This window comes from Homarus americanus, unplaced genomic scaffold, assembly GCF_018991925.1.
Source record: "Homarus americanus isolate GMGI-L3 unplaced genomic scaffold, GMGI_Hamer_2.0 scaffold53225, whole genome shotgun sequence".
Taxonomy (NCBI): domain Eukaryota; kingdom Metazoa; phylum Arthropoda; class Malacostraca; order Decapoda; family Nephropidae; genus Homarus; species Homarus americanus.
In genome coordinates this window covers 1,137,520-1,153,073 of record NW_024750875.1, presented here as the reverse complement: position 1 = coordinate 1,153,073, position 15,554 = coordinate 1,137,520, and the positions used below count along the sequence as shown (strand labels likewise).

Genomic DNA, 15,554 nt, shown 5'->3' with positions numbered 1-15,554 from the left:
TAACTTTCTTGAACTCACATAGACACTTTTTCTACCTATATTCCAGCCACTTACCTCATACCTACGTACATATACTTTTACGAACACTTTAAAGAAGGAAGAACTGAAGATTTTCGTTTTTCAATATTTCAGGAAATCAAGCTGGCAGGAGAAGTGCGTCAGAACCCTTATGAGATTCTAGCAACCGATATCAAGCTTCAATACTCACCTGACCCTCAAAAGGACCTGAAAATGAACTTGGCTGTAACTAGGGCGATGACCCATGATGGTGCCATAATGTTCACTGGTACTTCGGCCTTGCAACACCCTGCCTCCAAGTTAGTTAGTTTGTTACACTCACTTATACTCGGCAGTGTTAGATTATGTTTGATCGAGAGGAATTCGCCTTTTACATGCAGATTTGTACCTCTGACATACTTTTTAGGTCTTCAGATATGAGAGAGATAGAGAGAATGCGAGAGATTATTAGAGATAAAATAAGACTCAAGTACAGATCATACAGTAGACATGTTTTATCCTTTAATTAACTATTCATTAATTCATTCATTCTTATAGCTGTAAAGGATTGATGTTTATTATGGTCTTCCTCTTCCCTCAACAAGACTCCTTTACCTAACCCAGCATAACCTCTCCTAAAGCCACACTTCCTATAGTCTGTCTTCATTTCACTCACACACAATATTGTTTCTTCCTTGATGTCCTCTCCTCTTCATTTATCGTGTGCCTTTCAACCCATCTATCTTCTGTTGCTAATACAGGTCGGTAATCTGGTATGAGGAAAAGTTTCTAAAAAAATACCTTTATACGTTGTAGCTTGAGTGTAGCGACCAATGGTACAGTTAGTCTAGGGTCAGGCAAATACGGACTGCTGCAAGATTTCCGCTACACGAACTTGACTGGTGCCGTCCACACTGTTAACGTCATCACCACCCTCGACCGTCAGGAGAAGACTCTTCATATCTCCGTAAGTTCTTGGTCGAGTTTATATTTATGGATTGTATTATTGTCTTTATTCATTAACAGGTCATGTACACTTACAGGGAGAAGGGGGCAATTACAGGTATACAGTACTGGGTCATTTACGGGTACAGGGACACTTACGGGTAGAGGGACACTTACGGGTACAGGGACACTTATGGGTACAGGGACACTTACGGGTACAGGGACACTTACGGGTACAGGGACACTTACGGGTACAGGGACATTTACAGGTACAGGGACACTTACGGGTACAGGTGCACAAAATGACGAAGCCAGAAAGAATATTAAATCTACATACAATACTAAGTTGCTATACTGGAAAATCATTGTGTTGGATGTACTAAAAAAAATTGGAAATCCCGATAAACTGAAGCTCTAGCCACACCCATATGGAACCTATGTGTTATCAATGTACAGGTAATAGAAGTACAAGACGTGCCATGTAAAGATAACAGATGGCGACCGTTCAAAGTAGTGTGTCCGAGCGTTAATTATTTTTTACATTTTGTTTTATTCTTCAAAGATGGTGACTTTGTTAAACTTCTGGATAATTGATTTTTGAGGTCCTAGTAAAATGGATGAGAATTTTAACCTTTAACTTTACTAGATGTTCTTAACTTGAATGAATCTTCCATCTTCTGTGTTATCTCAATATGAATTGAATTTCTTTACTAAGCTGGAGACTTGGAGAAAGTTAGTTGATATCCATGTGGAAGTGGAGCAGGACAATTTGGGACGGTGGACAGTTGCTACCACAAGTACACCTGACCAGGAACAACCTCTGATGACCTATTTGGAGGTCCATCCTTCCCATCCTGTCATGACCATCACCTTCGACAACCTCTTATCTAATGAGACTACCTACGACACATCCTTCCCCAGGTGTAAGTGGTCGAATATGAACGATGAAAAAGTTTGATTTAATAATTAATACTTCTAGTTTTACTATTAAAGTATTTTATCATTGTGTACCTGTTAGTGTTTAGACTCTGTAATGGTACATCATCTTCAGCTGAACCACTGTTGCTCATAGTTAGTAAATAATATGTTAAATTGATTTTTATTCTCAAGGTCTTTATGAGAGTCTGACATTTACATCGACTTTCTTTCTCTCTTTTCACATATGAGTGATAATAATTATAATATATACTCTATTCTTCTCACTGGTCATATTAGAATAAGTGGTAGTAGAAGCTGTATCTCCCTGTCTCTTTCTCGTTTGCTATGAGAGGAGAATAATAATAACAAAGTGAATTATATTCCTCTCACCAGACATAGCAGAACAGGTAGTAGTAGATGTTGGCATGGAAGACCACAGGAAAGCACGGTTCTCCATCAAACACCTGAGTCCTCCCTGGCTTAATGAAAACGAGGACCAGCTCCTGTCTCACTGGATCACCGACGCCTACTTCTTCTTCCGTCTCAACCACTCCAGGCTCCTGTCGTCCCGTCTAATATGGCGACCTGAGTTGGAGGAGGAAATCATGGTAAGCTGTTTATACTGTCTGACTAATTCTGTCACTTTGTATATCAGAGTTTGCTGTATGTTATTATTGTTATATAACCAGTATCTATTACCACTTAACTTACCTACCTCCGTGATGTCATAAAGTAACGTGTGCTCATGTGTGTTCCAAGAATGAGATTGGCGAGATGCTGGGAGCGTCATACGACCTGCGACAGAGCTTAGAGGACTGGCTGAAGAATTCGCTTGTGGTGGCCGGTGAGGAGGCGTTAGCTCGTACACAACCAATACTAAATGACCTGGCCCAAATTTCCAAACCTCTGTTGGAAGACTTTAGGTAAGTTTTATTTCTATTAAAGCTTCCACCGAGGGGTCCATATTACAAGCTGTAATTGGAGCTTCTGTGTGCGTGCGTGCGTGCGTGGGTGTGTGTGTGTGTCTTGAAAGCAGGATAAGTAGTATAATAATAATAATGTTACTTAGATGTGAAATAATATTCCTTGAATGTGTATATTAATAATGTTACCTAAATATGTTGTAAGAATTATGTTGCCAGAATGTATAGTTATTAGCATTCCATCTTTTGTCTTTAACAGGAACGAGTCTCAGGAGTTTATTGAGGACCTTTGGCTGTTGTACAATAACATCAACTCAACTGCCGGGGAGCTCAAGATCCAGCAGTCCATCGTATTTGTGTTCAGCAGCATCATCAAGACCCTGGAGGACATGTGTGTTCAGTACACACACACACACACACACACACACACACACACACTACTTCATATAATCACACATTCTCATGCACATTTCAGAGTAATTACAGTACACACATACTACTCAGAATCACTGTACAGTACTGTATTTTATTATTGTACAGTAGTTTGATTCTTGAAGATTCACATGCAGAAAAATACTTCCCTTTCTGATGTTATTACATAATACATCTGAGGGTAGTGTCAATAGCTGAAATAAGCTAGTAAGCTGCATTCTTCACAGCTTTCAATAAGGAAGAAATATTAATATACAAATAAAATTCATGAATATTTAGCTTTCCCTAATAAAAAAAGCTGTACATATTTTTTTTATAAAACCATAAAACGATTGCTAAAGGAAAAGTGAATCATCAGATATAATAGAATGACACAAAGAATACAAGTATAAGCAATTGTTTACATTTGGGTTAATACGTTGATATTTGTTATACAGATTATGTATTTAATTATTTACATGATTGGATGTTATTCATAGTAACTTGTCTTTCTCTCTCTCTCTCTATTTCTCTCTCTATTTCCCTCTCTTTCTCTCATTTTTCTGTATGTGGTCAACAGCCCAGCGATTCAGAGGATGAAAACTAGACTGGAGGGTGGAGCTCTGAAGGGCCAGCTGAAGGTGTTAATTAATCAACTCCTAGCGGTCTACCAGCAGCTGTCTGTGAGTTACCGCTTGATGCTGTCTATCACCATCTCCCTGTCTACCATCATTACTGTCTACCACCATTACTGTCTACCACCATTACTGTCTATTTCCATCACTGTTTACTACCACCACCACACTTTCTACCTGTCACTGTCTATCTCCATCACGCTGTCTACTAACATTACTGTCTAATTCCATCACTGTCTACAACCATCACTGTCTACCACCATCACTGTCTACCACTTTCACACTGTCTACCACCATCACACTGTCTACCACCATCACACTGTCTACCACCATCACACTGTCTACCACCATCACACACTATTGTCTTCTTACAGTTCTTCACCATTGGATCACCACTCAGTTCCTCACCAGTCACTCACCACTCACAGTTTCTCACCAATAGCCAGTCACTAACCACTCACAGTTCCTCACTATTAGCCAGTCACTCATCACTCACAGTTCCTCACTATTAGCCAGTCACTCATCACTCACAGTTCCTCACCATTAGCCAGTCACTCATCACTCACAGTTCCTCACTATTAGCCAGTCACTCACCACTCACAGTTCCTCACCATTAGCCAGTCACTCACAGCTCACCATTCACCAGTTGCTACATCTCCCACAGGACCCGTCAGGACCTGGTCTTAAGGAAAAGATCCAGACCGTGTTGTCCACCTTGGCCGAGATGCACGACCAGGTGAGTCTTGGGCCCCAGGTTGTGTACTGTACCCTGAACATTTAACATAGATACACTTGCTTTTAATAAGTAATCCTATATACATAATTTCCACCCATGTGGGGGACCATTTGGGTAATTATCAGGACATTGAACAAATTCCCTGTATGGTTGTATTTACTCCCCATCCCTATGCAAAGTCACTGACTGAGAAATGTAGTAATCTAATGAGAAATACAGTATATAATTTGCCACATTAAGCACTTTGGCATGTTTCAAGCTATGGTATGCTTCATGTTCTATAGAGGCTCACAGCTTTTCTTCTCAGATGAATCACACTTCCCAGTCAGGTATACTAACTGTTCATATGTAGTTGAGGTGAATCTTTGATTATGTTTTGCCAGCTTTAAAAAAATCATCAGACAGAACTGGGAAGATAGTTTTGTTGTTCATGGTACAATGTATACCTACATTGTGTGTGTTAACCAATTATAAGTTTGTGTGATGATCTCTGAATAAATATTTCTATATCTATCTACATTAACTAAATATCTATCTCAGGTACAAGTGGTCAAATAACTGTTCCTATGAATGATCCAGAATTGCATGTTTGGTGTATGCCGGCTGTAGTTGTGTGTGTGTGTGTGTGTGTGTGTGTGTGTGTGTGTGTGTGTGTGTGCGTGCGTGCATGTGCGTGCGTGTGTGTGTGTGTTGACTGAATACCCATACATGACACGGAATTATTATTTAATTATAAATCACTTGCAGAAATTGACTCATGTGGTTTTACTTGTGAGTCCAGTTTCATTGCATGTTTTAAATGAGTGTTCAACCCCACTACAGTTTGCTAAGCAGCTGTACCGGAGAGTGAGTCAGGCAGTACAGGGGTTCATGGACAGGGTCGGGGAGTGGCTGAGACGGAAGTGGAGAGCCGTGTATGAGAACTACAAACCCCACATCCTGAGAACCTTTGATGATGTGGAGACCAATGCTTGGATCATTGCTGAAAACCTCATAGGTCAGTTGTTGTCATGACCCCTCTTCCTCTGTTCTGCTGTAAATCTATAGCACTGTCATAGCATCACCTCACAATAATATACAGTAAGTGGGTTCTACAGTACAGTACTTGGGTGTGGCGAGTCCCCGCTGAGCCTCGTGACTAGGAAGACATCATATGTGTGAACCAATTCTTTTTTTCTGTCAATTGAGTTACTAATTCTGTTAGATTATACTTTATGATTATCTTCAGTTATTTCAAAGCTTTTATTAGTGACGAGGATGAAGGCAAGGACACTGGGTAAAGGAACCCAGAATAAGGGCAAGATGACACCTCACAATAGTGCCATAAACACCTGCCTTATCACACCATTGTTAACTTTAAGACTTACATTAATACTGATCATGAAGTGTTATGGGTGAGAGTACAGTAGAGCAGTGAAAGGTGGCATAAGTCAGAGGTAATAATGTAAAGTTTTACCTCTTACAGACTGGCTGCAGTGGATGGGCCTAGAAATCAAGTCCTCCGCCGCCTACCGTCGCATCCAGGAGATGGTCACCTACCTGGAGGACATCTACCGAGACTTTACTGAGAAGTCCAAGAGGGAGAACCTTGAGAAATATTATAACATGTTTGTGGAGAAGTGTAAGGGTGGATTTAGAATGCTGATGTCTAGAGGTATGTTAGTTAAATCTCTCTCTCTGTTATTTCGGGAGATTCACTCATTTATTTAAGGGATCCAATGACATGTTCAGTGTTGATATGAATACAGTATTCTTTGTACGAACCTTCGAGACTCTAGCCCTTGGACCTTAAGACAGTAGTTCATTGTTGTGTGAGGTGCTCTGGGTGCCAGAAAATACAGTTTAGTAATTCTAAATATACCGGTGCTGTATATTAAGAGAGTAAAAGAAGCATCTCAATTGTTCTAAAATATTTAGTCTTGTCTTAGGGTATCTGTACTGATCGCAGGACTAGTTTCACTTTTTTTCTTAATTTTTAATGAACTGTTTTGGACAAGTAAATATCGTAAATAATAATAGATATCAGCAAAAAGGTTTCAATAGTATGTTTATTGGATGAATATGTCGAACAATTATAAAAATTGTTGACCTCATTACTGAAAGTCAGAGGTCGGGGACCAGTTGTTTGATCAATGCACACGTACTGTATTGTGTCTCTTCAGTGATAAACATTTCCTAAGAATCCATCTTGTTGTGCCTATTATTTTCTAATCATCTTAAGTTTCATTTCTTCCTCTTGCCTGGTGTAGTATATTTTCATTCTCCCTCTCCTCAGTGGCACCATTTGTGGAGGACTGGGTGAATGAACTGTGGAAAGCTTGGGAGAAACTCATGCAATTTCGGCCTGTTAAGAGACTTAGGGCAGCCATCCTCGTTGCCTACAACAAGGTGAGAATAAGGAAGAGAGGTAATGGGAATGTGAGAATGAGGTGAGTGTAATAAAGAAATGAAAAGATGAGCAAAAGAGTGATGAGAAAGAGAGAGAGAGGCTGCAAGGAGGAGTGTTAATTACAGTTATTTTATGTGACTACGTTTTTCAAGTAATTATCTCCTTTTATATAATACTTATAAAGAGTTCAGTGTGTGTATCCACTATCATCTCCATTTCCCTTGGTCTGATCTTGATGAAACCAACGTACAGACTCTGGGCCACTTGGTGTGTTCTGAAGGATAGATATCTTGGGTGTGTCCACGTTCACAGCAGATGCACACATAGTTCTATCTCATAATCTTTTAATGTTATTTGACTAGTGTATTACTAACTTTGCTCTGCGCTTTAAGACCTGCGTATCAACAACACAGAGAAGTCCTTGTACTCCAGTCAAATTTCTCCCTGACCAAAAGACTAATTAATGACTAGATATTGATAAGATTGTTGTTTTCCCTAACAGGTGGTGTGGACGGTGAGGTACGTGGACATAAGGGGACAGGTAATAGATGCCATGGCGTTTCTCCTTGAACATGGTTATACTATAGTCTCCCAGACCGGCGTTGAGGCTTCACAAAAGTACGTAATTATTTATATTGCTGTTTAAGTCATCTTTTACACACTTTTTCACATCCTCCTACAACAGTTTGTGCAGCTGAATATCTTTTACCATAATGCATGAAATAGAACAGGGTACAGAGGATCTTACTAACTTGGCAACAACTATAATTAGATGTCACATTACACAATTCTGTTGATGTTTCTTGTTCTTCATAGCTCACATGTGGAACTCTGCTCAACACAGATTTTAAGCACGGTTCCTAAGTCTCTTTTGAAATGGTCAAATAGATTTTTGTTACACTCGCTCCAGAATTTAACTTCTTATTTACTTCATTTACTGCTTGAGGGCAGAAGTGATAACTCCTTTTGTGACTGGACATTAAATGATGATGTTTTTTTTTTGCTTTGAGGAAATATTTTGATTATCACTTGTTATAGTTTTTGTTACTTGGTAGTAAGATTATTTTTTTCTAATAAAGATTTAATCCATTCATTTTAAAAATTTGTTAATTGCAACTATTTTGTTTTGGATAATGATATTTTTTGTTCCTCTTGGCAGAAAAATCATAGCCAAGACTAAATTCAGGTTTAGCCCGGAGGAAGGTGTGATGGAGCTGCTCCAGAAACTACCCATTGATTGGCATGGCTTCGACCACACACCTAACTGGCGGGTTAGTTTGTCTGTCTTCTCATGGGAGAACAATATATTATTATGGACTTTTGTATGTCCTGTCTTCCTATTGATCTATCTAGGGATTTTTCTGAGTGCGTGTAAATCCTCTATGACATGCCTGATGGTGTACACTCCTCCATACAAATGTTTGCCGATGACGCCAAGTTATTTCGGGAAATTAAGAACCAAGCGGACTGTGAAGAGCTTCAGAAGGACCTCTGTGGGCTCCAAGAATGGTCGAAGAAATGGCTGCTGAGATTCAATGTCATGAGGTGTAAGAGGATGCACCTGGGGCGTACCAACGGTAAGGAGGCGTATCATATGTCCCAACGGGATGAAGAAACTGCACTATTTGAGACTGAATGTGAGAAGGACCTAAGTGTGTATGTTGACAGTGAGCTGAAGTTCTCGGGCCATTGCGAGAAAAAGGTAAATCAGGCAAATAAATTATTGGGTCTTTTAGAAGGTCGTTTAGATATCTAGACGGTCCGTCCCTCGTGACGATCTTCAGGAGTGAAGTGCTTCCCCATCTGGAGTACTGTCACCCCATCTGGTCCCCGAGATATGCTAGGGACTGTCAGATGGTTGAAAATGTTCAAAGGAGGACCACTAGACTGGTGCCTGCACTTCGGCACCTCAGCTACCCTGAGAGATTGGAGCTCCTGAACTTGCCTAGCAAGGGGAGACCTAATTGAGATGTATAAGAATCTCATGGGGCACTACTCAGTCGCGTGTCCTCACTTGGAGCTGGCGGACGCTTGCCCCACAAAGGGTCACAGCTCAAGATTGAAGAAGCCGCAAGTCCAGAAAACTGTGAGGGCAAACTTTTTCGGAGTGAGAGTTGTGAACTCTTGAAACAATCTACCAGAAAGTGTTGTGACGGCACTGAATGTGAGCTTTTTCAAGACCAAACTTGACCAACCTTGGAGCAGGTTCAGGTACATTCAGGAGCCGGTGCATGCCCAGTACTTGCCAACAATGCGTAACAGAGACGTGACCGATCGCCCAAGCGGCTAACGAGACGATCAGTGGTGAAGAGGATAAAAGTAAAGTAAAAGTATAACCTTTTTGAGTTAGGTGCAGGACTGTCCTGTATATGGCCACTTCCTAGGAAAAGCACGTCTAATGTTAGTAAACATTGTAAGGTTATAAATACCCTGGAAATGCAACAGGTGTAATCCACATTGAATTATTGTTTAAAGGATTCAGTATTACAAGTATAAAGGATTTAACACTCCATGTAAATTTATAGATAATGATTGTACAGTTTAAACTTTTAATGGATATCACAATTGAAAATAGCAGAAAAAGCGTATTCCTCTCTGAAACGAGTTCAGTGTCTCCACGACTTACGGCGGGGTTCCATACAGACGACCAGGTCGTAAGTCGAATTGGTCATAAGTCGAAAAGGCGAAAATAATACATAGAAAATCTAAAATGGGTGTCTCTTTTTCTTCTCAGCACCACGAGAACTCTCACTTTTACGCTTGCCAGCCATTTTAAAGGGAATTACAAACGAAAATTTTGTCAGTGCACAGCGCGATCACTAACGTCGGGACTCGAAAATACGTAATTTGAAAAATATTTTATACGACTGCGGCGGTCGTATGTCCGGGTGGTCGTAAGTCGAGTAGGTCATAAATCGAGGAGTACCTGTAGTTAGTAATAGCGAATAATAACTGTTTTTTCTTATGGTACAGGATTTTTTGTATATTTTATATTTATTAATATCTTTATAAATGTATTTGCTGTACTGTAATAGGTTGGTTCATGGAGGATGGGGCACAAACACTTTATTCTACCAGATGTGGGTTTTCTCGTCTTTTGGTAACTTTTCAATAGCTTCCTTAACCCTTTGTTAATGAGGATCACATCTTGGTCATTCTGTACCTCAACTGATGTCACGGATAATAAGTCTGATGGGTGAGGTCACAAGTCTGAATTTGGCTCAAAAAATATTCAGTACAATAATCTTGGGATCACCTGAATAAATTTTCCGTGCACAGTAAATCCCTAAAGTTTATGCGTAGGTCACTTGTCGAACCTTTATCCAATTTATTGTTGCCACAGTAAACCTTGATATTTGGTTTAGGTATATTATGTAATATGGGATTTAGGTGATATAGGGATTATAATTATTAAATTTGCTATAGGAATTAATATTGGGCTTGGGGAATATCGTTATTGTTTTCTGTAACGTGCATTCGCGATTAGTTTCACATAGGACTGTTTCTCGCCATAAAGTGACATGGTTGCCTCACCCACTTCCAGGAATATGTAGTTTGCCTCGTTGATGATCCGTCAACATTCCAGACAAAAAGGAGTAAAGATAAGTGTCTGTTATATGTAATGGTACCGAGTAAACTATAGCGGGCACTAAATATTCAACCAACACGCAGTAGTCCTACAAGGTGAGCTCTGCCTTAGTGCACCTTATAGTTGATGATATCACTGGTGAGCTTGTATCCCCCTGCCCTGCTAACCATCGACATTATTGGCACTACTGTACCAATGTATCATACTGAGTGTTTGTTTGATATTTACCTTACATCTGCAAGAGGAGTTACAAGTAAAAATGAACATGGTGAAGAATATAGATACAGTAGGTGTAGAAAAGGATGACACCCATACCAAGGCTTTGGATGTGTAACTTATTCAACAAAAATATGAAGGGACTAAACAAATATATTACTGACTCCATAAACACATTCAGTGTATCAAGAGATCTCATCAACACAAGCTGCGATATCAAATATTTTACCCCGTCAACCTCATCCAGGGACTGCACAATACTATAATAAAGTCCTCAGTTTCAAGTACAAGGTGTAAAGGAAACAAGTCATTAGAATAATAACATTAATGAAGTACTGTTAACATAATACAGGACAACAAGGATATATACATTTCCAGTCATTAGTGGATGAAACTACGAGTGTTTAATTCTTTAAGGGAATACAATTTAAAGTGAATTTATTATTTGTTGTGTCTACATCTCATATTATAAAGCGTGTTATGTGGTTCATGTACTCTTCACCTCATGTACAGTTTGTGGAATAAAATTGCATCATTAGTGTATTGCTTTATGTTATGATCATTACAGGACCTGCCTGAATACCAGAACATCCAGTGGGTTCGCCAGACTTTTTTCTCTTCATCTAACACCAGTATTCTTGACAGCTGGTATAAGCATCTCAACCTCAACTTCAGACCCAGGTCATGGATTCCTCCCTTCCCTGGTCAGTTCCTCGTCAACATAATCATTGTACAATACATATTAGATTGTGACATTTCTTCTTTCTCAATACCTGTAATTAGTTCTGTCCAAATTCTTCAGACTCTCTTGTTATATTTCAACTTTCTCTGATTTAAGAAGAGTTATGATAAGTCCAACCCTTCAAACTATTGTCCAGTTTCTCTCACTTCAACATTAGCATTTGGTGCCATATTTTTTAACATCATGAAAATAAAAGAATATTCAGTAATTGACAGTATGGTGTCCATGGAGGGCGTTTTACTGTTGATCTTCTGTCATTCCTCGTAATTCTTGATATTTCCAAAGCATTGACAGTTTAGTACAAGTTCTTGCATGAAAAATTGCCTTCTGTGGTCTTTCCTCTTAACTCCCTTTAATTTTGTCATTGCGAACTGATCAGAGTTTGTGTAAGTTCTTGACAGTCTTCCTTCTGTTTTATCTTCTTCAATTCTTAGGTTTCACTGAGTTCCTTGCTGGTGTGAACAGATGCATTCATTCACTCACTCACGTACCTAGTGACTTAACTGTACAGTACATCTATTAACGGAATCATTGATGGTACAACGACAGCTGGTCTTCTCTCCCCAACAGCCATCGGTTACATGATTGGAGAGCAACACTTCATGACCTTTGATGGCCGCCACGTGGAGTTCAAAGGACGTTGTCAACACCTACTGGTGGCTGATATGGTGTGGGCTCAGTGGGCCGTGGCTGTTAACTATCACATTCACTCCTCCCGCACCATAATTATCTACGTCGATGGCAGCGAGATAGAACTGGCAACTGACTTTAGGGTGAGTTTGTGTTGAGTATAGTTACCCTTAAGAATATATCCAGATCTCCTTCAGATCTTATTGCAGTATACTTGATGCTAGAGCTGGTGGGTTTGTGGCTTTACGACATACATTCAGGACTTTGCAGTCAGGTATAACGTCATTGTTTGCTTAGTAATTGTTAAGTTATTCTTGAAAGTTCACAGTTCACCGTGAGAAATTATTATTTTTTCTACTTGTTATGTGGATGTCTTGCAACGGCTTCTAGAAACTTTGGGTTTAGGTATTTATATTTGTAAGATTTTTAGCTCTCTTGTTTGAAGTATCGAGACATATTGTCACCCTAGGGATACCAACCTCATATATTTTCAGAGGAAAGACAAATACTGTATATTAACCACGCTGGGTTTGGCTATACCGTTAAGTGTTCTTGCAGCTGTGAAGGAAAATATTTGGAGGATTTTTTTAATACCTAACATAACATCTATTATGTGACTTACGGTAGCCACTTAGCTACAGCAATGCTTGATAAACAGTATTTGGGTGGAGGAAAGATAAGGTGGGCCATTGCGTGTCCTAACAACATGGTGCAATACTGTACTGTATTATAATAACCTGAAGGGTATCAAGTGTGTGGAGGGCATCTGGTAGGCAGAATCGTTAACCAGAATTATGGAATACAGTAAAGGTTGTGTATTCATTCATAGACATTCTACAAACAATTTATTATTTATGATGTGGAACTAATGGTTAAGGTAGAAGGGCCATGGTAAAGGTAAAAGGGCCATGGTAAAGGTAAAAGGGCCATGATTGAGGCTGAAGGGCCATAGTTGAGGTTAATGGGCCATGACTGAGGTTGAAAGGCCTTGGTAAAGGTAGAAGGGCCATGGTTAAGGTTGAGGTAGAAGGGCCATGGTTAAGGTTGATGATCCATACTTGAGGTTGAAAGGTCATGAGATTTGAAGGTCAACTGGTACTTTACTACCAAGCCTCAGCCACCTCTTGTGTAATAACCTAATACGTGTAGGTATGGTAGCAAGCCTTAACAGAATGTAGTTGTGATGTATATAAGTGAGAGTATTGTATAGTAATGCCAATACCAATGTCTTTCCTGCTGGTGACAAACAAAAGATACTTTTTACATGTAGTGTCATAACTGTGTGTCTGTATCATCTTCCTTGGTGTCTCATCACTGTATCACTGCAGGTCACTATAGATGGCCAGCCCACAGAGCTACCAGCAGGACTGCCCTCGGCTCAGGTCCACAGGTGGCTCAACAAGATATACGTGAAATCTCAGGACTTCTCCGTCACCTGGAACCTGGCTCATGATGTTCTCTCAGTATCGCTATATGGTGAGCTGTAGTATTAACAGGCAGGGATGGCAGGATTTAAAGCAAATGATTTAAAACTGAATTAAAAATCATGATTTAAAACAGCAATTTTTGCCATGTTAAAGTGCCCTAAGTGTTATGAATGAATATTTTCATATTACAGTACTGTACTGCACATACATGTTTAATTCAGATTGATTCTCAGGGACTTCATACACAAAAATATGTTTGTTATAGTCTAGATGCTCCTTGTGTTTACTTTTTCCACAATCCTGGAGAGCCCCAATTTGTTACATGACCTGCTCTGATCATACGTCACTGTCCCTTGAATTGGAAATGGGAAAAAAAATATTTGAAATAACTGGTGTTGTCTGCTTTTACTCTTCAATCAAAGTTGCCTCTTGCTTAAGTGTCCATCTTAATTTTGTTTATTCAGGTTATATTAACAATCTCATTAACTTGGATTTCTTCTTCAGAACATTTCATTCTTCTGCACTCCAGTTTGTCTTTTGAAATAACCTCTGCAAATCACATTAATGGTTTTACTAAGATATCTGCATTTAGGGTTTTTACATCAACCAATGGCTTTGCTTTCCAGGTTATTCGTTCAACAAGACCGGAGGCCTCTTAGGGGTTTACAACAATGAACCATCTGATGACTTACAGCTTCCTGATGGCTCCCAGACTGATGTAGGGGCAGTACTTGCTAATGCCTGGGACATCAGCCACAGGCAGTGTCAGTCTCGTGGTAACATTGCCAGAGGACAGTCTAAAGTGCCCATTGAAGTTTGTACCAGACTTTTCCAGTCTAAGAGCTCGCCCTTTAAACACTGCTTCTTCCAGGTAAGTCTAACACTTTCATTCCAATATATTTGAAGTTTTTTCTTCTAGGTACCAAACAGGACATAAAACTTCTCGTGTTAGGTCAAGTCTGGGTGTATCAGATGTGACACTTGAAGATGTAAGTTTTGCAGACTCGGACCAGGAGAAAGCAAAGGTCTTGACGAAATCTTTTTCCTCGGTGTTACAAGAGAGAATACAAATAACCTACTTACTGTAGGGTTGAGGACAGACATCACTAAGGTTTATAGAGTTCTCAGAAGAATATACTAGAAATAATTAGTGAAAACTCAAGGTGCATGAAAGTTGTGGCCCTGATGGTGAGCACCTCCGAGTATGAAGGCATGATAGAGCAAGTTCTCACGGCCCTTTATGTGAGGTTCAACCCCCACAAGGGGTCAAAGCTCAAAGATGAAGGTAAGCCACAAGTGCAGAAAACTGTGAGGACAAACTTTTTTAGAGGTTGTGTATGTTCTCCCTACTAGAGGTCACAGCCTCAAGTACAGAAAGTGTTAGAGCTAACTTCTTTAGAGTGACAGTTGTGAACTCTAAGAATAATTTGCCAGAGAATGTTGTGATGCCACCAAATGTGAGCTCATTTTAGAGCATAAACATCCTGTACCCAATACAGTACTTGCCGACAATGCATAAGAGACATGACCAAACAGTGTAGAGGATACGGTATTGTCCAGCTTATTGATTTTGTCTTTCTTATTGGTGTTTTAAACACTTTTGTCTATTAAATGGTAGTGATTTTTTCTCCCATTAAAATGAACTATCATTTATGAGATTAAACATTAACTTTTATGATTACTGTACTATATTATATAACAAAACAAACAATAACAAACAAACAAATGACGTGGCTGACCTCTGGAGGCTGGTGCACATATTTATCAAGCAGTACACACCATTGTATTGTATGTATCTGAAAATGTGACAATTTGAGTAATCTCTCACCAACTCCAGGGGTTACATTCTAGAATTCTACTGCAGTTGACAAGGAAATAAGGGGTTTGGGGAGACATATTTAATTTCTGTGATGTACAGCTCAAGGTTAAGCATAAGTACTGGGTGTGTGCTATACAGTACTGTACTCTGAAATAAAGAAGTTTTACCTCTACTGTA

The 15,554-nt window shown here is 39.5% G+C and overlaps 1 protein-coding gene across 1 annotated transcript in view; it reads left to right on the top strand.

The window, feature by feature from the left end:
* LOC121854469 overlaps nt 1-15,554 on the top strand; it is an 88,779-nt gene that overhangs the window by 60,059 nt on the left and 13,166 nt on the right. The window contains exons 57-73 of the mRNA XM_042349145.1: nt 133-317; nt 814-964; nt 1,658-1,865; nt 2,254-2,468; nt 2,620-2,783; nt 3,043-3,174; nt 3,775-3,877; nt 4,494-4,565; nt 5,388-5,562; nt 6,031-6,219; nt 6,841-6,953; nt 7,457-7,572; nt 8,114-8,225; nt 11,328-11,463; nt 12,072-12,274; nt 13,460-13,607; nt 14,185-14,429. Of these exons, the coding sequence (XP_042205079.1) occupies nt 133-317; nt 814-964; nt 1,658-1,865; nt 2,254-2,468; nt 2,620-2,783; nt 3,043-3,174; nt 3,775-3,877; nt 4,494-4,565; nt 5,388-5,562; nt 6,031-6,219; nt 6,841-6,953; nt 7,457-7,572; nt 8,114-8,225; nt 11,328-11,463; nt 12,072-12,274; nt 13,460-13,607; nt 14,185-14,429 (2,667 nt within the window). The remainder of the gene's footprint in view (nt 1-132; nt 318-813; nt 965-1,657; nt 1,866-2,253; nt 2,469-2,619; nt 2,784-3,042; nt 3,175-3,774; nt 3,878-4,493; nt 4,566-5,387; nt 5,563-6,030; nt 6,220-6,840; nt 6,954-7,456; nt 7,573-8,113; nt 8,226-11,327; nt 11,464-12,071; nt 12,275-13,459; nt 13,608-14,184; nt 14,430-15,554) is intronic.